A 22,500-nucleotide genomic window follows, 5' to 3' on the forward strand; every position below is an offset into this window, starting at 1 on the left:
ATTAAAAGAGACTCCACAACAGCCCAGCACATAACACGTTGATTGGGTGCTTTTTTTTTTTAACCTTTTTAAGCGATTGCCCCTTTCGGAAGGGCTCTTTAAATAGGCGATCCATTTAGGCCACATGGAGAAGCTTATGAGTAGCCTAAAAGTGGTGGGGTTGAAGTGATACATCAACAATAATTTTGTACCATCTCTAATAGTAATTTAGAAGAAAAATCTATGTATCTTTAAATACAATTTATCCGCTCTTTGGACGTGTCGTATTTTGGATGCACCGAATTAAATTGTCGGGCCAATGTTGGAAAAAAAAAATACTGGGTATTACCATGATTTTTTTTACAACATGTGGCGAGTGACTATTGGCCGGCCAATTTCTGCTGCTGTTATGACAGTGGGCCTATTATTTTATTTTGAAGTGGCCCCCAGTCCCGGGCCGGATTCCACTGGATCTAACGACGCGATGAAGCGGCGCTGCTCGACGGAGCGGAAGGGCCAATAACGTTACTAACAATGTCTTTTTTAGTAATAATCGAGACATTAATTACTATATTATTATTAATAAATTAAAGAGATGGAGAGCAGCCAAACTTTGCGGTTTTCGCCTATAAATAGGGCACCACCCGCGGCACCCAGAAGCAGAGACCTTCATACTAGCTCAAAAGGTTTAAGCTTCTCTTCATGCTATGTTCTCTTCTCCTTCTTATTGGCCTCTGATTCTTTTTATGTTCTCTGAAGGCTTGTTTTCTTGTTTTGTTTCTTCTTCCAGTCATGTGTGGGATACTTGCTGTGTTGGGCTGCTCTGATGACTCACAGGCGAAGAGAGTTCGAGTGCTCGAGCTCTCTCGCAGGCAATGATCTGACTCCCCATACTTGATTTATCTTTCTCCCTTTCTTTCTTTCGTTCATTTGTTTCTCGTCATATTGGAGGGTTGGAGTTGTGTCGGAATTGGTTTATAATTTAAAGTGTTTATTTGTCGCTTGGTTCATTATGCTTCAAGCCATGTATGTAGTCTTTTCCAAAGAAAACAAAAAGAAATACTGCATAAGTTGCCAGATTGGCCTCCTATCATTTTTTTGCTTTGGTTTTGTCAATCAGGCAAGAGGCATGAATAAAGTTTCCACTTGGAAATTGTTTAGAGACTTGTCCATGATTCCATCATTATGTGCAAAAACATCATTAAAGGGATAGTCAAGATTCAAGACTGCACTTGCTCAAAAGCTATACTGTCAGCTTAGTATCATCAAGGGTATTATATCTTTAATTTGTGATTCTCATGGATGCTTAAGTCTATGCATTATGATTACCATTCATATTATTCTCATCAAGGGTATTTTTTTTTTCTTTTGCATTGATTGCATAGATGCTTTAACATGCTGATGTGTTCTTCTCTTGTGTAAACTAAATAATGGAATTTTTTTTTAATGAAATTTTCAATCTTTCTACTGTTTCCCTGGCCTGGAGAAAAACAACAGAAGAGAAAAGTCAATGAAACCTTCCATCACTCTGAATACGGCATATAGTTTTTCAACTCAGAGCATTTTGAAGTCCACATAATGGACAATAACAGTGAATAGAGGGAACACTTTTCTTTTTTCTTGTTTTTTTTTCTGAATTATTATCATTGAATATTTTCATAGCCAAGATTAAAACCTTCATAGTGTTTTTTTTTTTAATTAACATTCCAACTGAAAAATATATGATTTTGTGTGCAAAGAGACCTTATTGAAGATATGTCTCTATTAAATGATGTAAAGATCAAGGTTTATTTCTCTATCAAATGTTTCCATATGAATAAATGATGGAATGAACTAAAGAGGCTGATTTCATCCAAGACAGATTAAAGCATCGAGGCCCTGATTGGAGTGGCTTACACCAGCTCGGTGATTGCTTCTTGGCACACCAACGACTAGCAATCATTGATCCAGCTTCTGGAGATCAACCACTCTATAATGAAGAGAAAAATATCATCGTGACGGTATAACATTATCCGAAGCCTTTAACACAATCTTTATCACAAAGCTAAGATAATCTTTTCCTCCTTACATTCGTTACTTGATTCTTATAGCTATATAATTTATATGCCTTGCATTAAAATTTTAAATTAAAAAAATGAGATGGAATCTCTTTTCAGAGAATAAACTGCAACAAATATATAGGGAGAATAAAGCTTTCCGTAATCGATAAAAAATGAAGAGATGTGGTGCTTATGACTTTATTTTTGGGAGTTGTTATTTGAAATGTTTGTAATCATATATTCCAGACAGCTTCTACTATATAATTAAAAAAAACATAAAAGAAAAGGAAAATTAAATAAGGCCTCCTGTAATTTTTTGCATTCAAGAAGATAGAAGAGAATCTTAGAGTGTCATATAGCTCCCGTATCAAAAGTTTAAGTGAACCTTGAAAATTACTGAAGCAATTTTCCTCAAAAAATGAAAATTGGATATCTGGGAGTCGGCCCTGGACCCTGCCACCCTGGTGGTGCCCCTCAGCTGCATGACTTGGTGTATTTCGATGCTAATTGTTGTATCTATACTAGGGCTATGTAACCATGCCGCCTTACCTTAAAAAAGAAAAAAAGTGAACTTAGCGAAGAAGTTGATTTTAAAAGTATGATTATTCTCTAGTGGGACTATAAACCTCAAGCACTCTTGTATTTTGGATTTAGATTGTTAAGTTCTCTGAGAGAAATTATATTTGAGCTCTTTAACAAATCCTAGAGATTATGTATGACTATTCATGTCTGTTACATGATTCGTTTAAGAGCAAGGAATTTGTGACCTAAGAGATCCTCACTGATCTTCCTTTCATTAAAGCAAAGCTTGGTCTGCACCAATTTCATCTGAGGAAAAAGATGCTATTTGTTAATATGCATACTGTGGACCGACCCTGCCAACTCTAAGGGCACTTCGGGATGTTTTACTTTCTAATTCTCTTGGATGTATTTATACTAGAATGATGTCCAGAATAAATATGTTTTCCAAACTTATTCTATTTTTTTAAAGGAAAATGAAGTTGTGCCTGTTTCTCCTCCTTGTTGATGTGCCTATTACACCTAGTAATGGATGACTGAGGGAATTTTGTCCATGAAACAGGTAAATGGAGAGATTTACAACCATGAAGAGTTGAGGAGTCGGTTACTTGACCACAAATTCAGGACAGGGAGTGACTGTGAAGTCATTGCACATTTGGTGAGATCCTCTCATACACTATATGCTCATTGTTTGTGTTCTTCGATACCAATGGAGATCACAATTCACAAGTGGCATACTGCACAACTCCATCCTTTTGCGCTATCGAAAACAAAAAAAAGAGGAATGTGTGCATCCTTAAACTTAGCTTCACTTGTAGCACTCTGGCTTTTACTCCGGATGTGCTTGCTGTACTCATTTTCATGATCGAAAAACTTCAGCATGTAAGAGATTAATTGGGGTCCCCTATCTGCTTCTGTTTTTGACAGTATGAGGAGCATGGAGAAAATTTTGTGGATATGCTGGATGGAATTTTCTCCTTCGTGTTGCTGGACGCTCGCGACCATAGCTTCCTTGTTGCTCGTGATGCGATTGGAGTCACACCCCTCTACATTGGCTGGGGACTTGATGGTACTCAACCACATAGACACATAATTTTGTTTAATTATGATCTTACATGTGTGTCTTAGTAGGACTTAGATTTTGGTGGCCAGTGATCTCTATAGTAAGTAGTCAAGTGAATCTGTTATTTTTCAGGCTCTATTTGGATATCATCTGAGATGAAAGGGCTGAATGATGACTGTGGGCATTTTGAATTGTTTCCTCCTGGACATCTGTACTCCAGCAAAGAGGGTGGCTTTAAGAGATGGTACAATCCTCCATGGTACTCAGAATCTATTCCATCGGTCCCATATGATCCACTTGTTTTGCGAAAAGCATTTGAAGATGTAAGACTCGATCTTTCTCTTTTTGCTTTTCTTTCGATTTTCTATTTTAGCGATACCCAGCATTTGAACACTGGACCTCCTGAAGCGCAAGCCTTGAGGGGAAGACAAGACGATCGACATCACTGATATATATGCTATATAATTCTTTTTAGGTCACCTTAATGATCTTATATTGCTTTTCTCAGTACCATTAGAGTCTCCACCATTTGTCATCTCAGTATAAGGTTTCTATGATGATTGGTAATTAACAAACACCAACTAGATCAGAAAACAAACAGTCATTATTTTCATTGGCACTTCAGATGTTTTAGTTAAAACAAAATTTGATGGTTTTGCTGCATAATCATTATATTTTCTTAATTTTTACAGGCTGTCATTAAGAGGCTAATGACCGATGTTCCATTTGGAGTGCTGTTATCCGGTGGCCTTGATTCATCTTTAGTTGCTGCTGTAACAGTTCGTCACTTGGCGGGAACAAAAGCTGCGAAGCAGTGGGGATCTCAACTCCATTCCTTCTGTGTTGGTTTAGAGGTCAGCATTTCTCTTGCATGCTTTTAATTCTATTTTTTTCTTTCTAGTGAAGCAATGTAAGCATAGGAAATGTCCTTTGCAGGGCTCACCTGATTTGAAGGCTGCAAAGGAGGTTGCAGATTATTTGGGCACTGTCCACCATGAACTTCATTTCACTGTTCAGGTACTAAAGATAATAATTTTTTTTCTGTAAGTGCCTACTAAATTTTTCTGTAGATTTAGCTTGCAAATGAAAAGCTTAGGAAATACATGTAATTATTGAATATTTACGACTGCTAGGATGGCATCGATGCCATTGAGGATGTAATCTACCACATCGAGACATACGATGTGACTACGATCAGGGCAAGTACTCCCATGTTCCTTATGTCCCGCAAGATAAAGGCATTAGGAGTGAAGATGGTCATCTCTGGTGAAGGTTCAGATGAGATTTTTGGAGGATATCTGTACTTCCACAAGGCACCTAGTAAGGAAGAGTTCCACCGCGAGACATGTCAGAAGGTACATAGAGCAATAGGTCACAAAAGACTCACAAATATGTGCCTGTTAGCCTTTTCATATAAAGTAGCTGTGTTCTTTATGCTACAATGCCCTGACATAGTAGTGTCTCGTGGTTTTAATGATGGTACAATTGCCCTACTTCTTTTGCAGATTAAAGCACTCCACCAGTACGATTGCTTGAGAGCAAACAAAGCAACCTCTGCATGGGGGCTTGAAGTTCGTGTGCCGTTCTTGGATAAAGAATTTATAAATGTTGCAATGAGCATTGATCCTGAATGGAAAATGGTGTGATGAGTATCTTGACCTTGATTTCTGATAACATTCCCCAAGCATACCCCATTCTTATCTTACACTCAGACTGCTGTTTAACAGATCAAGTCTGATCTTGGCCGGTTAGAGAAGTGGGTATTGAGGAAGGCTTTTCATGACGAGGAAAACCCTTACCTGCCAAAGGTCTGTAAGCTATCAGTATCTCAGTGGCTCCCCTTGAATACATGTACTGCTCGACATGTTTTAGTTTCTTCTGAAAATGGTATTATGCCTCAAAACGTAGTAGGAGTTGAATCCTAAACTATAGGATACATGCTTGCTTATATGTTATTTAGATGCATAGATAGCTGACAGAACTAAAAACTGGAAATTTTACTTTGCGCAGAATATTCTCTATAGGCAGAAAGAACAGTTCAGCGATGGTGTTGGCTACAGTTGGATTGATGGGCTCAAGGCTCATGCAGAAGAACATGTAATATCCCATCTTTTCTCCTCAAAGACACCTGAAAAAAAGGGTTTTCCTTATTATTAAAAGCTACATTTTGTGAAAAAAAATCACAGGTGACTGATAGAATGATGCTAAATGCAAAGCGCATTTATCCACACAACACACCCACCACAAAAGAAGCCTACTACTATAGAATAATCTTTGAGAGATTCTTCCCCCAGGTGAACCTCTCAGTCTACAACATTCTATCTATCTACATAATGTTTTTCGAAGAAAATCTATATCCCTGGGGAGTGTTAATTTGATCTTGATTTGGTGTCACAGAACTCCGCAAGGCTGACCGTCCCGGGAGGTCCAAGCGTGGCTTGCAGCACAGCCAAGGCCATTGAGTGGGACTCTCAGTGGTCAAATAACCTCGATCCCTCAGGGAGGGCTGCTCTTGGTGTCCATGTTTCTGCCTATGATCCACAAGTACACACTTCTCTTTCTGCAGGAAAAGGGCCTGCCAAGATCACCAACAAGAAGCCAAGGATGGTGGAAGTAACAGCTCCAAGTCTCACCATCAAGATCTGAAGTCTTCCTAAGTTATCAATATGGCCGTGTACTAGTCATGTTTGCCTCGATTCTAGTCATCTCCTCGCAGTTTTCGTCAAGTTCATGTAATAGGAGTATTTGATCATTTGCTTGCATTGGGTTTGAAAGTAAACCTCTAGAACTCCATTTGACTTGCTAGGTGATTTCCTTTTCCTTCCATGTAGCACGAATATATAAAGAAGTTGATTTTGCTGACTACTCGAGCCTAGTGCTGATGGATTTAAGCAACAGAGGGTGGTTGACTTAACTTATGTACATCTCCTAAGATGTTTAGTGGGATCCAGTATAAAGCAAGATTGATGTCTCGATATCAGACTCTGTACTAGTACCACTCTATTATAGTTTCGATACACAATACAATATGGCAAATTTTGATGCATTGAGTGGCGATATAGTATATCAAATATGCTACGGTATCGGCCGGGACGATGAACCTTAGCCTAAAATATAGGCTGAGGACAACATTTTCGTTTCTCATGATCATCTTTAGATATTTGATGTACCCAGTGCCCAGTGGATATTCATACTCCTTGATATTGAACCTTATAGTGTAGTGTTTACTTTTTTATATATATATATATATATATATATATATATATATATATATATATATATATTTGTTGAGGTAATGTGTAGTGTTTACTTGAATATGATAGAACTCATGGTATTTTTTCATATTTTTTCACTACCAAATCCAGAAAAAAAGAAAAGAATAACAGTACTTATATTTTACAGCTATTTTAAAAGAAATGCATGGTTACTTTTGTCTGAAAGTTGAAGAAAAAAAAGAAAGGAAGTTCTAGTGGGGGGTATATTTATCATATTAGACTCCGGATATGTGGATAATCCAAGTTAAATTCTATGGACCGGGAATTACAGTCTCAGTCAACTGGGATTAAAAAATACAGCCAGACCCTCATAGGGACCGCCTATCAATTTCCCTAAAAAAGAAAGCAGCCGCATGCCGTTAACTGCAATCCTGACTTTAGAACGTTGAGAAACACAAATGGGTTATCAAAAAAGATAGAAAGAAGACTGAACACTATTTCAACTTTGAACAACATGAACGACTAAGAATTTAAACTTTAAGTAAATAATGATATTTTTCAGTAGTTCACGCTTCTTCTGCCCCTTCTAATTCTCAAACTCACTGATAAAGTCAGAATGAACAAATCAGATTTATTCCTCAGAAATCGGTTGAAAGCTGCAACTAAGTGCTTGCGTTGCCAAGTTCACCTGCCAGTGTAAGCTTCATGATTTTCCAAGTTTTCTCATAACACTAAAAGTTAAACAGGATAGGCTTTGATTTTCAGGTCAGAGCACATTCACAGAATCATGACATGTTACTGCCCTGAAATTCCTTTAGGAAAAGAAAGCAATGTTCTATAGCTCGCTGAATTCTTATGGAGTTGCTCATCCTAGGTCTAAAGCCGTGCTCAGCAGAAGAAAATAAATGCACCCCCTTAATTCGGAACAGGAGAAAAAGGATAAACAACAAAATAGGCATGAAGCACAACCGTGATCAAGTCAGGTTAAGCGAAAACTGAAAATGACTTGAAAAAGAAATGGGTCTTAAATAGATGAATTTGATCCAGAACAGGCATACATCTTAGCTTTGAGGCTTTGGACATTTTTTTTGTGAAATGAATTTACTCAAAGCCCCACTACAAGCTAATGCAACCATTGATTCATGAACCACCTCCAGTTATATCTTATCGTGCAGAAAGTAGTCTGCATTTCTTCAAGATGCAGAAGACAAAGAAATTGCTCTCCAAAATCCTCCCCATGGCGATCTTCCAAAAATACTTCCCCAGTGCAATCATCCTTTTGGAGTACCTCTGGGACATGCCAAGCCATTTTTCCTGCTTGTAGTAAGATGGAAAACAGAAGAATTTTTGGCTGCTGGAACATGCGGTGATCTTGAAGATCTTGGCCTGCAATGCATGAAATAGGATGTCAGCAAGGTTTTCAACTGTGATATGCAGTAATTTTTGTATCCGACCAATACCAATAAAAGCTGAGATGCTGATGTACTATGGTCAAAGGCTGAATAATCTTTAATAATCTTTAAACTGGACCAAAATATCAGGATATCTCAGTTGATAAGAATTTATTGGCCAATACAGTAAAAGTGATAGTAATTGTCTTTTGTACATTGGTTCTATATGTAGCAATTAAAAAAAAAACATTAAAAAATAATAAGTAAGACCAGCAATCTCAGCTATATATTAATATCAAACGGGCCAATAGCTGGGATAGATAAGTTTGTAAGCCGACAACAATGTTTTGGTACTCTGTATCAGTAAGTGCCTGATACTGATAAGTATTAATATCTCACCCTATATCTCAACTGAGAAGACAACCATGAATGTGTGAGAAGTTCATGACCAACAGGCATAGCAAATCTTCATAGAATAGGATATATTAGACAAGTTTTAAGCAGACTTGCCTTCTTTTAGGGATTTGATTTTGATCATCCGTCTTTCTGGAAGCATGTCTATTTTCAGCATGAGCTCCACCCTGTATGGCATAGAAAGATTTTAGACAGTCATTGCAGAAGAAAGCATTCAAATAACTAGATGGTAACTATCATGGGAATATGTGACTGCATCACAATGAAAGCAGTGTACTTGAGTAAATTATGCTATAAAATATGCAGTGTTTTATGACAAAATGCTATCAAAATATGCAGGGCCAGGCCCAGAATATTTTTCTTGGAAGGACCAGTACAAAAATTCACTAATAAAAACACATATATTGAAATTGTGTGTGACGATGTTTGTAGAATATATATTGTTTAGTCAAATGTCTTACAAATTACGATTTGCGATCTTTCCTAAATGAATCACAGAGTGAGAGAGGAGGCGATGAATCCTGGCATATTTTCATCAGGGACCTTATTGGAAAGATTTTATTTTTTGACATTGCTTTCAATTTCGTCTTAGCTTTTGAAGCTAGATGGTGGAAATTCCCCATAATTTCATTTAAGATATTTGGGGGGAAAATTAAGATTTCAAATGCAAAGATCAGTCATGATCTCCATGAAAGGGAACATGACCAACACATAACTAACTACATTATGCTTTAATAAAAGTTTGGAAGGGAATTTTCTCTTCCTATTTCCCTCAAAAAAAATAACTCTATTAACTAACAATAAAAAGGGCGAAAGAGATAGTGTTACTAATACTATAAAATCAAACAATAAAAAATGGAGATGAGTTACAAATACTATAAAAAACAAACAATAAAACATGCATTGTTCTTAAGATCTTATGGATATGCATCATTACTGAAATTCTAAAGAGATACACTTCAAAACTAAGAGAACAACCAATGCATGTATATTGAAGTGTTTGAACCTAACAAAAAGTAAATGAAATAAAAGCCCTAGAAGAGATGGGGAAAATGAAAAAACTTGAAAGCAAGAAAGATAAGGAACATAACTTATTAACTGTTTCGTCCTACAGCTCTGCATGATTTTTTCTTTTTTCCCTTTTTGTCCCTTGTCACGACTTTGAAACTATTATCCCCCCCCCCCTCCCTCTCTCTTTCTCAATAAACCCATGGTTTCAAAAATAAAAAAACAAAAATAGCAAACCATATAGAAGTTACTAAAAACTCAGATATTTTTCAAATTCCTAAACAATCTATGTTGAAATCTACAAGATCCATCTATTAGAAGATCCATATTGTATCAAATTAGGTAGGATTTTTAATGGACATGCAAGATCTCATGATATTTAGGACACCGATGACTGAAATGGAAAAGAGGAGTCAAAGATCTAATAAAATTGGAACTAATTGTTTACATATAAAAGAATAACAATTTTATCTATTAGAGTTTTAGAGCTACACAATCTTACAACAATTGGGAACCATATGTTGGGGGAAAAAGTGAGGGGTGGCACACCTAGAAGAATCTGGAGCCCAAGGGGGCCGCACTTAGGAACCTATAGAAAGCTGTCACGATCCTTGGGGGCCCATGGCCCCCCTCAGCCCCCTTGTATCCGCGCTTCTGATTGTATGATCAGAAAAATAAGTACAGGTAGCAAAATTTTGGTGAGAAAGGCCAGAATGACCAATGTCGTTGACAAAAGCAAAATATGTTCATGCACCACAATCCATGCAAGCAAATCTGCCATACAATGTAATTCATATAACAATTTCATGCAATGTTAGCATACCACTCTTTACATGTTCCATTCAAGCTTGCTAATCTCCATTATAATTACCAAATGAAGCAAATATATAAATAAGACAGAGACTTTTCAAATTACATAGTTGTGCCATTTATTCCTGGATTCCTTCAGTCCCAGCACATAAACTGCAGCAGTCAATTTTGATTAGAAATTTTCAAGGCCTTCGATCACTTAATTGGACTTCACTTGTCTCCATATTTCTATACACAAGCTCATTTATTATGTATTTTCTGTAGCAGTAGAAAAATCATTTTTTATCGTGCCAAAATCTTGTTCTTGGATCTCTCTTTAACAGTACTTGCATCAATATCTTTGCAGCTTATCTTGTATATTTTGAAATCTTAGATAATATGGTCAACTAAAAACAGATAACCACCATATTCCCATCAACCCAGGTGCACCAAAAGCCATAAACAAAGACTAAACAAAGATTACCAGACTTCATATTAGCAAATAATGCCTTCCTCAAATACATCAAAGGAGTTAGGAAATCTTATATATATATATATATATATATATATATATATATATATATATATATATATATATATATTATACATATATATATAATATCATTTCCTTCCAAAGAGATAATGATGGAACAAGCAGAGTTTGAGAGGACTGGGTTAGTGAAGATTTGAGATACCAGGATCACATGTAAACCACACCCTCGGTTATGAAGAGGTGTTTCTTTATATAACACAGTAAATTCCTTAGCAACTTAAGAAAGCAAATAAGGCTTACAATATTGTATGGCTTAAAATGTAGTACAAACAAAAAGGTTCTAATGCTAGAAAGAAAATAGAATGGATAGAGGTGTAGAAGTAATGCTAATTTAATACAAAGTGATGGAGAACCAATTGACATGCAATGGCATGTAGAATAACTAAGGAGGCTTCAATAAGGAGAAGTACTAGAATCTATATTGAACATTCAAAAAAGAGGGTAAGAGCTAATGGATTATATAAGGAAAAGACTTGGAAACACTTGCAATAACACTAGAAATAACCTTTAATGAACGATTAGATGATGAGAACTGCGAAGTCGACCCCAAATAGCTGAAACATATGTTATAAAAATGGGTGCATGCTGATATATTCAAATGATAATACTATACTAATTATATATTGCAACTAGCTTTTTGTGATCTTTAAAGGTAGAGGCTGAATTCATTGATTGTTTCTCTGATATCCTCAGGTTCTATGAATATTATTTTATGTTACAGCATGTCTTTCCGAACAAAGAGTATTCCTTCATTACTTTGTCCATATTGTTGCCATTACCACCAAGAAATTGTTGTGTTAAACTATCTCTACATTCTCTCCTCTTAAGCCTACCCTTTATCAGGCCCTACGAACACTGCATTTAAAAGGTAGCATGCAGTGAAATGATAAATACACATTCTCTAGTATTAAGTAGATAAGCCCCTAAAGACTAACATGTTTGACATCACTACCCAAAGAGAACATAATTCTTACTTCATCCACTGATCCTGAATGCTCTTTCGGTGCCGGCTCTTTCATGTCGATGAACGGCTGCTCCTTCTACTTTTCGTCGATCAATCTCTCCACCAGACCCAGCTTCCTTTTCTTCCTGCACACATTCCACAGGTTCTTGTCGCGGACTTTCCACACCATCCCCTTCCTAAAGATGAGCTTCTCCGACTTCCAACCCGGGGAGCTCGTGTCGATCACCGTCGCATCAGTCTTCGAGTACGTCGACAAATCCGACTCCACAGGACTCCCCGTCGTCCCCCGCTTCCCCCTCGCCTTCGTCCGGCTATTCTTGGCCTCCGCCACGCTGTTGTCAGCGCTGGACGGGGAGGTCACCGGCGGAACGTGGCAAGCCGCCGCTGCTCCGGCTAAGAAGCTGCCGTCGATGCTCGCCGAGGCGGACGGGACGCAGGCCTTGGGGTTGGCCTGCTTCCGGGCGCTCTTCTTGCTCGCCCTTAGGATGCCAGTGGCCGAGCGGTCCCCCATGATGAAGAGCTCCGCCAGGGCGGAGCTCATCAGATCGAAGAGCTGCTCCTTCTCGCCAGCAAAGGTCTTGTTCCCCGCGGCGTATTGCGGCTGCTGCTGCTGCTGCTGCTTCCGCCGCCGGCGAGGGGCGGCGGGTTTCTCGGCCGGGGGCTGCGAGAGGGGCGCATCGGATGTCCAAGTCTCGGGACGAGGAGGTGAGCATGATTTGGGATTAGTATTAGGGTTAGGGTTAGGGATGGAAGAGAGGAAGTGATCGAGATCGTGGTCGGCCGCGGGGATGCAGAAGCCTTTGGAGGTGTGGAGGCGATCGAGCCAGTTGGAGCTCGATCTCGAGCACAGCATTTTCCCCTCTTTCAAATCAAATGAGAGATTGCAGGAAGAGAAGAATCGTCGGAGATCGGAGTGGCGATCGGCATGGAAACACGGAATAGAGAGAACTGGGACTCTGGGAGGGACAGGAAGGGAAAGGAAGATGTGAGGGCTAGAAGGTGAGACGCGTCCGGCGATTGAGGTGGGGCCCATTTTGTACGCTAGTTCTTTTTTTTCCTTTTTTTTGTGGTTTCGGTACATCCATTGCTCCGTTCGCCTCCTCCGCCCGCTCCTCATAATGATTAAAGTATTTGTTATCATGAGTCAAGTACCACGTTTTCTGCGAGGAATGGAACGGCAGCATGAGTTGACCGAAGGTAGTAACCGACCACCCTCGCAGGAAACTGCGGCCATCGGTTCCATACTGATACTATTTCCCCACCGCTACGGCTGCTTGCTGATAAGGGTACCTTAATTATGCCCACATGTTCACAACAATGAAGTAAAAGACTCGTGAATGAGTAGTAGTATATATGAAAAAAAAGTCCAAATCTAATAAACTTGAAAGTAGTTCAATCCTATATGAATACAAAGATTTAGATCTATGATATGCACTAATCAATGCCTTAAAGTTTTTCTTATTTGTTGACATGCGGCATAGGACCAGGCCATTTTTGCGCCGCATGATCATTCGGTAAAAAAGTGAATAAGATCTATCATAGAACTAGAATGAAATCACTTAATTTTCTTCTCTTTCTTATTTTTTAAAATGTGCAATAGCAATTTGACCTGAGATGATTTCATCTTAGGTCCATCATGGACCTGATCCACCTAAACTGATATTCGTACAAACATATATGTATGTGACATTGGGCGTTGAGTGGGGCACCTGTTTTAGTGTGTGTGTATATATACATACATCAGTTTGGTTTACAGGACAAAAATTGAAATCAAATACTGAGTTGCAACCATTTAATCTTGTAATCACAGGCAATTTTCCTATTGGTAAAATAAATTCATCCGTTAACTGTCTTTTACACTATTGGAAAAGCATGGAAGCTTAGCAGCTTTTATAACCCTTTCAAAGCATCTCCATCACTTGCCATCCAAGATTGAGAAACCAATCCACAATCAACCGACGCGTGTATACACGACCAACATAGTGCATCTCCTAGGGCTAGGGATTGCTATGCCTTAGCAAGTTCTAAATTACCACAAGCATATCGGCTTTCGTGCCAAAAACAGATTTTTCACCAATTCTTCAAGGTTTCACTGTAAACCTTGTAGAGTGTGTGCTACATCAGGTAAACCATCAAAAGTTCACTAGCATTATGAAAACTGGTAAGAGTTGCAGCAGGTAGGAAATTTTCACATCACTTCATTAGGTATCTAACAGCAGCAAAAACAATGGAAATCATGTACACTACAGGAAAAAAATGGCCTGTCTTCCATAACTTCTTTGCTTCAGCTGATTCTAATTGTCAAAGATACTGCTGTGATGCGTTGGAAGTTAAATTGTAGACCAAACTCATAAACAGTTATAATCCTCAATCAATTTGACTCTGTGGTCCATGCGCGTAGAAGACTAGTTAAACAATCCAGACAGAACTTCTAAATTTGCTTGCTATGCCTGACCCCACTGAGCAGATCTAACGCAACTGCAGTTAAAATCTGGCTATTAACATTTCAGCAAGCAATATAGGCATCAACAACCACACCAAGATGACTAACGATGCTGGACGCCAAACAGCCTAGAAGTCGATCAATATGAAATGAATGACAGTCCCAGCCAAATCAAATAGTCTGATCACATTCAGATTGGAATTACCATTTGATCCATCAAAAGAAAAGGAAAGCACAATCTGCTGTGACAAAGAAGAAATAGTTGCATCTGAAAATAACAAACAAGAAACATGTACCTCTCTCCTTACCACTGCAAAAACCTGTTCATAGTTATCACCGGAAAACAAACTTACTGTCGTTCTATCTGAATAGTCACATGGCTAATATTGAACTCCCTTTTGATATATCCTACCACCTTATCAAGCACAATATCAGCATCTGCCTCTCGAGTGATTGTCACATGGCATGCCAGGAGAACCCTCCCTACTGTGATGGCCCATATATGCAGCTCATGGATGGCCACAACACCATCCAACTCACACAAGCCCTTTTCGAGCCTGGTCGCATCAATCTCCCTCGGGGTACTCTCCATGAGGACCTCAAGTATGTTCCTTAGCATCTTGACTGTGGTTATCAACACAATGACAGAGAAAACAAGTGTGCAGACCAGATCAATAATCTTCCATTCAGGCTTGTACCATATAATGGCCCCTCCAATCATCACCCCTCCGCTCTGAATGGAGTCTCCAAGCACATGCAGATAGGCACTATGCACGTTGATGTTCCTTTGCCTCTTTTTTGTTTCTTCCAAGCAGGAACTTTGGCTCGGGGCACCTTCAGCATGCTTTAGCAGAGGTTCACATTCTTCCTTATGCTTGGAATTCCCTGAATGATGGTGATGGGTTGTAACCCTGATGCCATAGCTCTGACCATGGTCCACATCATGTTCATGGTCATGACTGTGGTCGTCATGGTGATCACCATGGCTTGAAGGACCATGGTGACCGTCGCCATGTCCACCATGACCATGATCGTGACCCAGCAAGACAGCCATGATAATGTTAACCACCAAACCAAATGCCGCGACAGCAAACATCAGGACACCTTGCACATCACCAGTGTTATGGATGAGTCTTGCAATGGCTTCATAAACTAATATCCCAGCTAAGAGCCATATAAGCTGGATGGAAACCAGTGCTCCAAGTATCTCTATTCGGAAAAAACCATACGACTGGCGCGGGGTGGCCTCCCATCCTGAAGCCCAAAGGGAGAATAAGGAGATGGCGAATGCTGCAACATCTGAGAGGAGATGGGCTGCATCAGTTAAGATTGCAAGACTGTTTGCTTTAATGCCACCAACCACTTCGACACTCATGAATATGACACAAAGAAAAACAGCTATTAGTAGCTTCCGCATTGAAGCAGATCTCTCTTTGGCATCTTTGGAGCTTGTTCCAGAATTAGACAAACCACAAGTTGTGCTGCCACATATCTTGTTACCATCCAATCCTGAAACTCCCCCAGGCACATCTGCACTTCTTATATCAATGATCTGAGATAACCGAGAATTTGGTGATTCCATCTGTGATGTCAAACAAAACAATCTATAAAAATGCGAATTGAAGAAATAATTTGATGAAATATGTGACATACTATGTTCGACTATACTAATAAATGGAACAAAGTTGCAATCAGATGTGCAAAACAGTAAGCAAGGGAAGAATAAAACATCCAGCACTGAGCCCCATCCAGAAACCGTATACCAACAGAAAAAGAATTTATAGCTAACCCAACAATTAATATTTCCAACATCTAGCAGAGAAAAGAAAGTAAGGGGGTTATGGGTACTAAATTTCACAACTCCGAGAACTGAAAGATACATTTGTGAGGGCAGCCTTCCCCATTGTTGCTGCTAGAATCTGGATTTAGGTCGGTCTTTGCCGGAGGTACGACGAGGTCAACTGAAACCGAGGTACGACGAGGTCAGCTGAAACCGAGGTACGACGAGGTCTGCTGAAACCAAGGTACACCGAGGTCGGCCAAAATCGAGGAAGAAGGCAGGATTGACCTGCAAAGAAGTCCAGTTGCTGAAAAGTTTCCAGTGGGGAACCCTCTGATACTTAAGTTAGTGGAGATCTAGAGCAATAGTGAAAAAAAGAGAGATTAAGTGTGGAAGAGTGCTCTAGAGAAAGAGGGAGCTTAAGAATGCTTATTTGAGGGTCAGTCAGTCATCCCTATATATAGATTATAGGCTGAGAGTGGTGTCAGTTACCTAATTTATCGGAAAGTGTCATAATTGCATGATAATGGCTAATCATGCATTAACCGCATGATAACAGCTTTCCACAATTGACATGCAATGATAATCGTGTTGATCGTATTTTTATTGGTGTACTGGTGTAATCGTTACCAAGACCATGATTGGAACTCATTCAATGACCTTTGGCGTTACTCCTAGACAAGACCAACTAGAATAGTGCGTAAGCCAAGACCTATCATTCACTTCAGTTAAGGCCAAGGTCAAGGAGGTCAAAAGAAACCCAAGGTTAGGATGATTGATATTCTCACCATCATTCCCCCCCACTTCTGAGTACGAACTTAATTTTAGTTCGGGTGATGGAAGTTGTACCGTCATTCAAACTGAGAATGAAGCATCTAGAAGGAGGTATTTATGCATTGGTTGATCTTCTCAAAGTGTCATCATTTTGGCGTGAATTTTTTAGCAGTATTGTGTTTTTTGAAGCTACTTAAAGTGGCAATCCGGATGAGTTGCTTGTGGCTTATCCCGAGCTGATACGTGGTTGAATCGGCTCGGATAGTTGAATCGTCAGCTTAACCTAGGCCGCATGTACATCTATAAGAGGTTGTCCTACTTTCCTTCTTCATTCTCTTCTTCTGAAAGCCTCTACAAGTGCCTCCAGCGGGTTTGAAAGAGGCCAAGGCAAGAAGCCGTGGCCGAGGCCGAGGTGAGAAACCATGGCCGAGGACAGAAAGTTGAAGTGAAGTCCAAGGTCGAGATGAGAAGACCGAGGCCGAGGTGAAGGCTAAGGCTGAGGAGAAGGTCGAGGCCCAGGTGAAGGCTACGGCAGAGGTGAAGACCAAAACCGAGGTAAAGTTTAAGGCCGAGGTACGAAGACCGAGGCAGAGGTGAAGTTCAAGGCCAAGGTGAGAAGGCCGACATGAGAAAGCTAAAGTAAAAAGGTCGAGGTAAAAAGGCAGACCTGAGAAGACTGTGGTAAGAAGGCCGACTAGAGGAGGTCGACCAGAAGAAGGCAATATTCTTTATCTTTTCTTTCATATTTTCTATTTTCTATTGTTATTCCAAAGATCTTTCTGACTTAGGCATTGGAGGGCCCAGCCGGAGCCAATTTGGCAAGCCTTTCTCTTCTTTTTGTGTACAAATCGGCATCCATCTGCGGATTGACTAGCGCCCTCCAAACCTTCTTGGTCGGGCAGGATTTTGGCATCAACACCCATATATCTGAATGCAAGGTTCTTTCTATTAGATAAATGATGGGCATACAAACTAAGTAGATAATTTGATTTCCAGCCGTCTAAATAGGCAACAACTTCCCCAATTACCAGATCTATGACAGAAATCTTGTAGTTTACATAAAGCCACATGAAGAGGAGGTTTTTGTGGCGGGTCTTGTCAGTAATGTAGACTCATGTAAATAGGTGCTGCATGCATGTGCGTGCATCTGGGTTAAGCTTGCTCTTTCAGGATGAGGAGGCTCTAAATCTATGCTAAAGCAGAATACTTCAGCTGCCAAAGTCTCCATGATCAACCAACCTCATGGTCCTCATCAAATATGAGAAACATGTTCGAGGTATCAGTCCACAATCAAACTTTACATAAAGCATGAGAAGGGATATATTTGCTAACATCTATACAACCTCACAGCAATGGCAAGCTCTAGGACAAAGTTAACCTCCTATACGACTATACTTTTGTGTTATGCAAAGAATTTGGTTGTAAAAGTAAATCATAATCAGCTAGTGGGCAAGGATCCTTGTAACAGATGCTGCAAAATGAATCCCGTATCACCCCATCCAGACATTGTATGGGAACTTCATTTTTCTGCCTCTTTCCAGACCTACTTTGCTTTCGATGAGTATCCTCCATAGAAAGGGTCACCTCTATCTCTGTGTGCGCGCGCGCAAGAGGAAAGAAGAACTGAGACCCTGAGTTTATTAATTCTATTGCCCACAATCTACATGTTGCAAGACATAGCTTTTCTCACTTTATCCTTGTATTCTCAAATATATTCTTCTATCTTCCAAGCACAAAAGAATGCAACAATGGTTCCTATTAGCCAACAAAGAGAGAGGAATATATATATTAAATAATTAACAGATACAAAAGAGTAACACCAGTTTTATTGAATGAAGAGATAAATATAATAAAAGAATGACACAAAATCAAAACATATATGTCAAGGTTCACAAGAAGTAGGGGGGCTTTCATGAAAATGAGGAAGACAAGACAATAGAAAGCCCGGGACAATAAAGGACGAAAGTTGATTGGAGCAAAAATAATTAAATATATTGCAAACTTAAAATCTGTGTGGAGTTGAAAACGCAATTAAACATATTGTAGTCCCAAAGGCATATTTTGCTACAGCGGTTGATTCATACAATAAGATGGAGAGACATGATATCAGAATAAGATAAAGCCAACATAGATAAACTAGAAATGAACTTGTGGAGCATCATTGTCACAGGCCACTGAAATTGAAACGAAATTTATCCTAGCATTTATGAGTTTGTCATTAAAATGGCAAAATTAGTGCGAGATGAGCGTAACAAGGATGAGCATATAAAAATCGTAGTACCCCCCCCCCCCCCCCCAAAAAAAAAAAAAGAAAAAGGTTGAACAACAAATGATTACATGCCAGGCTGTTAAAGGGAAATTTGAAATAACATCAAAATAGATGCAAAGAGACGATGTTGTAATCATAAGTAGCAAAGGCCAGAAAAAGCCCTAGTTATACGTCCTATGCTGCTGCAGTTTCAAACCTTAGCAGAATGATGAACAATAGCATATAGTCAAATATATGATAAATTACAAGAAACTACCTATATTAGATACCTTATAACAGAGATAAATCAAAATTGAAGTACAAAAGTCAAAGCTAAGGAGATAATATACTAACAAAAACAAGAAGGATCCAATATAAGCTAGAACAGCTCATCAGAAACTGTGGTTAAAAGAGATAAAAAAATGTTCCTGACCAGTTGCACACTGAGCAGCCCATCATCACTCAACCTAACCTCAAGCAATTACATATTTTTACATTAAAAGAAACAGGAGGAAAACCTAGCCTAGATTATGAGACCTTGATAGAGATCGACATATGGCTCTTTGTCCAATTTCTGGGAAGAGCATATATTAAAGATCACAAATACTAAATTAACCTCGTTCGCCAATCAAAAGAAATTTACGCATTAGAAAACCCTAATCGTTCTCAATCAACTGAGCAGCAACCAAAACTAAAAAAAAGAAGACCTAGAAATCTAATCTACTTATCAAATTCCAGAAGAGCCCCCGCGTAAGTATATACTGTTTGGGGAAAACAAGTCCTTCTCGACCAGGATTCCAAGATCCAACCCTTTCTGTCAGATAACAGTAATCGTAACAACAACAATAACACCGCATAAAAAACCATTTATATTGAATCAATGAATCAGAAAGGAAAAGAAAATTAAGGCATGCAAGGGCACCTTGGATTGGAGAAAATTTTCCAGCGAATCAAGATGATCAGAGATGGGAACGGGGTAGATGGCGATCGGAATATTGCAATCGGAAGACCGAAGAACCCAACTCCGGCACCCACGTGTACTCGGCAACCGCTTCTTGCGAGTTGGAGAAGTTTCCAATCACCGCATGATCGAAAGCAGAACGAGTCTGGTCAAAATTCGAGAGTCGGAGTAAACGAAGGTAAGATTTATTGTGACAACAAAGTTTTGTTGAATAAAAAAAAACTTCACATCTTGCCTGGATTGGAAAGAAGAGGATACAGCTGGCGGCCGGAGGGTTCTTCTCTTTTCCTATTTGCAAATGTTAGTGAGGCTATGCGTTGCAATTTGCAAAGATAGGTATTGGGGGATTATGAAAGATTTTTTTTTTGTCTCTTTGCCCATAATTTCCAATTATTTACGGCCAAGGTGGATCTTAGGGCAGGTGTTTACTTTTCTGGGGGATTTTTTTTTTCGCTTGGGATTCCAAGTGGTTATGACGTCACCAAAGAAAAATAATAGCCGAGTGCTGGAATTAAACACCATTTAAGTGGGATCCATTAGGATATCACTACGGAATGCTGGTGCACCTTTTTAGCTCCTAAGAATCTATTATAGGGGTGCAAATGGATCAAAACGGGTCCGACCTTGAGTGACCCAATCTAATCTAATTTCTTATTTGGGTTCTAATTTTAAATCCAGATCCAATTGAATGAAAGATTAGATTGGGTCAAATCGGGTCAGCTGTTATAATTTTTGACCTAATAGGTCATTCGGGGCGGATTGCATATATATATATATAATCTAGATCCAACTCAAAAAAATTAGATTCGGTTCGGATCCGTATTGAGTCAATCCATTCATGGCTTCAGAACTTGTTTGCATCTTCTCGAGCAAACCGTGAGTCCAAATAATTTTACAGATTTAAGTTGAGTTGGTTGAGTCAGGTCGGTCTGAATTCAATAAAATCTAGATAAGATCTGAATCCAGAAAATAGAGTGGATCCAATTTTAGGACTCGATCTAGCTCCACGGTCCTTCAAATGGGTCAGATCGAGTTGAATTATGGGTCAACCGACCCATTTGCAACTTTAAGTTATTATTAAGACATTTTTCTAGAGCATCTATTCGCATCAATTAGTACTAATTTGTCCCTTTAGTTTTTGATTTGTTTTATAGAGGAGATTTTTTTGTTAATAATTATATAGTGGACATATTTGAAGAAGAACCAAATGTTCCCATGTTTTTTATAATTGTGTTCATGAAAATGTTGACGTAAGGGTTTGAGTCCAATTTATTGTATATTTATTTCAAAGAGTTAGGTGGATAAAGAAGAAAAGGGAAGATGGGGCATATGGTGTTGTCGCTGGGAAGGGAACTCGCAGTCATATGGCAATGGTGGCTCTCGTTGCCGAAAAATATTGTATATTTTTCTTAAATATATAAAATTATATATATTTTTTTATAAAATTAATATATATATATATATTCATATATATCTATAACATCTAACGTCGTTAAAAAATAAATGACTTAAAACAAAATGACTGAAGTATACATGCAAATAAGCTATGGATAGATATACAAAAAACAATTATAAGCTATACACGCAAATAGCAACTTTACGGAATATTCATGCAAGTTCTCGTATTTAAAAGGATATACATTCAAAAAAATTATTTAAAAAAAAATCAAAACTCACTTGGAGTTTGCTAAGTTTTTTTTATGATTCAGTTGAAACGACAAATTAAAAAAAATTGAGCTAATCAATTTTCTTTTTTAAGATCATGACTCGGTCAAGTTGAAATATTAGGTAATTATTTTAGTTTTACTATTCTTTATTTGATTTTGATATAATTATCATTATTGAATTTATAACATCTATATATTCTTCATAATTTTTAAAAGATTAACACATATCAAATTTAAATTAATGCTTGAATTAGTAAAATATTTTTTAGTGATTTGTAAATATTGAGTTGTTGTTTATTTTTGAGGCGAGAATTTCGTAAAAGCAACACGATTCAATGTATAAGAGTCGATATTAACATGAGATTATGTGATATGATAATATTACTTTTTTTTGCCTCTTTTTTATTAAGGATAATTGAATTATCTTTATTAAATTTTTATCATTTTTTATTTTTTTAAAGTGTATACCTTCCTAAATATATGTAATTGTATAAATATCCTTCCAAAGTTGCTATTTGTATGTGTATCCTTATAATTTTTTTTTTTTTGCGCATCTACCTATAAGGGTATTTCAATCATTTCAGATTTAAATCATTTATTTTTTAACGACATTAGATGATATGGGTATATATATATATATATATATATATATATATATATAAAGAAGGGTATACATGTAAAATAAGTATTTTA

The 22,500-nt window shown here is 38.3% G+C and overlaps 3 protein-coding genes across 10 annotated transcripts; 1 reads left to right on the forward strand and 2 right to left on the reverse strand.

Annotated features, from left to right (window-relative positions):
• Window positions 1-581: 581 nt before the first annotated feature.
• Window positions 582-6,465, forward strand: LOC103718138 (asparagine synthetase [glutamine-hydrolyzing]). Of its 4 annotated transcripts, XM_088711107.1 has the most exons (15): window positions 641-665; window positions 770-851; window positions 1,100-1,250; window positions 1,841-1,979; window positions 3,100-3,195; window positions 3,465-3,606; window positions 3,733-3,923; window positions 4,293-4,454; window positions 4,537-4,617; window positions 4,734-4,955; window positions 5,106-5,240; window positions 5,328-5,408; window positions 5,611-5,697; window positions 5,787-5,894; window positions 5,998-6,465. In XM_088711107.1, exons 6-15 carry the CDS (start codon window positions 3,495-3,497, stop codon window positions 6,244-6,246), a joined length of 1,428 nt encoding a protein of 475 aa, XP_088567233.1. In that variant the 5' UTR covers window positions 641-665; window positions 770-851; window positions 1,100-1,250; window positions 1,841-1,979; window positions 3,100-3,195; window positions 3,465-3,494; the 3' UTR covers window positions 6,247-6,465. The 4 variants fall into 4 exon arrangements, with proteins under 4 accessions (XP_008805038.4, XP_088567235.1, XP_088567233.1 ...); XM_008806816.5 differs by lacking the exon at window positions 1,100-1,250 and having other exon boundaries at window positions 582-665; XM_088711109.2 differs by lacking the exon at window positions 1,100-1,250 and having other exon boundaries at window positions 582-665; window positions 6,009-6,203.
• A 1,334-nt stretch (window positions 6,466-7,799) lies between these two features.
• Window positions 7,800-13,214, reverse strand: LOC103718115 (uncharacterized). 2 transcript variants are annotated; one of them, XM_088711111.2, is made up of 4 exons: window positions 11,945-13,214; window positions 10,178-10,282; window positions 8,717-8,787; window positions 7,800-8,201 (listed from the first exon to the last, which is right to left on the reverse strand). In XM_088711111.2, the coding sequence occupies exon 1, from the start codon at window positions 13,073-13,075 to the stop codon at window positions 12,011-12,013; it is 1,065 nt and encodes a 354-aa protein (XP_088567237.1). In that variant the 5' UTR covers window positions 13,076-13,214; the 3' UTR covers window positions 7,800-8,201; window positions 8,717-8,787; window positions 10,178-10,282; window positions 11,945-12,010. The 2 variants fall into 2 exon arrangements, with proteins under 2 accessions (XP_088567237.1, XP_008805010.3); XM_008806788.6 differs by lacking the exon at window positions 10,178-10,282 and having other exon boundaries at window positions 8,062-8,201.
• Window positions 13,215-14,059: 845 nt separating this feature from the next.
• Window positions 14,060-20,542, reverse strand: LOC103718113 (metal tolerance protein 1-like). Of its 4 annotated transcripts, none has more exons than XM_017845459.4 (3): window positions 20,376-20,542; window positions 20,102-20,285; window positions 14,060-15,959 (listed from the first exon to the last, which is right to left on the reverse strand). In XM_017845459.4, exon 3 carries the CDS (start codon window positions 15,957-15,959, stop codon window positions 14,727-14,729), a length of 1,233 nt encoding a protein of 410 aa, XP_017700948.2. In that variant the 5' UTR covers window positions 20,102-20,285; window positions 20,376-20,542; the 3' UTR covers window positions 14,060-14,726. The 4 variants fall into 4 exon arrangements, with proteins under 4 accessions (XP_017700948.2, XP_038988353.1, XP_038988354.1 ...); XM_039132425.2 differs by lacking the exon at window positions 20,376-20,542 and adding an exon at window positions 16,258-16,445 and having other exon boundaries at window positions 20,102-20,298; XM_039132426.3 differs by lacking the exons at window positions 20,102-20,285; window positions 20,376-20,542 and adding an exon at window positions 19,717-19,866 and having other exon boundaries at window positions 14,111-15,959.
• Window positions 20,543-22,500: the final 1,958 nt, after the last annotated feature.

The sequence above is a fragment of the Phoenix dactylifera genome, chromosome 14 (genome assembly GCF_051530095.1).
Source record: "Phoenix dactylifera cultivar Ajwa chromosome 14, Ajwa_hap1_PhDact_Kaust_v1.1, whole genome shotgun sequence".
NCBI lineage: Eukaryota > Viridiplantae > Streptophyta > Magnoliopsida > Arecales > Arecaceae > Phoenix > Phoenix dactylifera.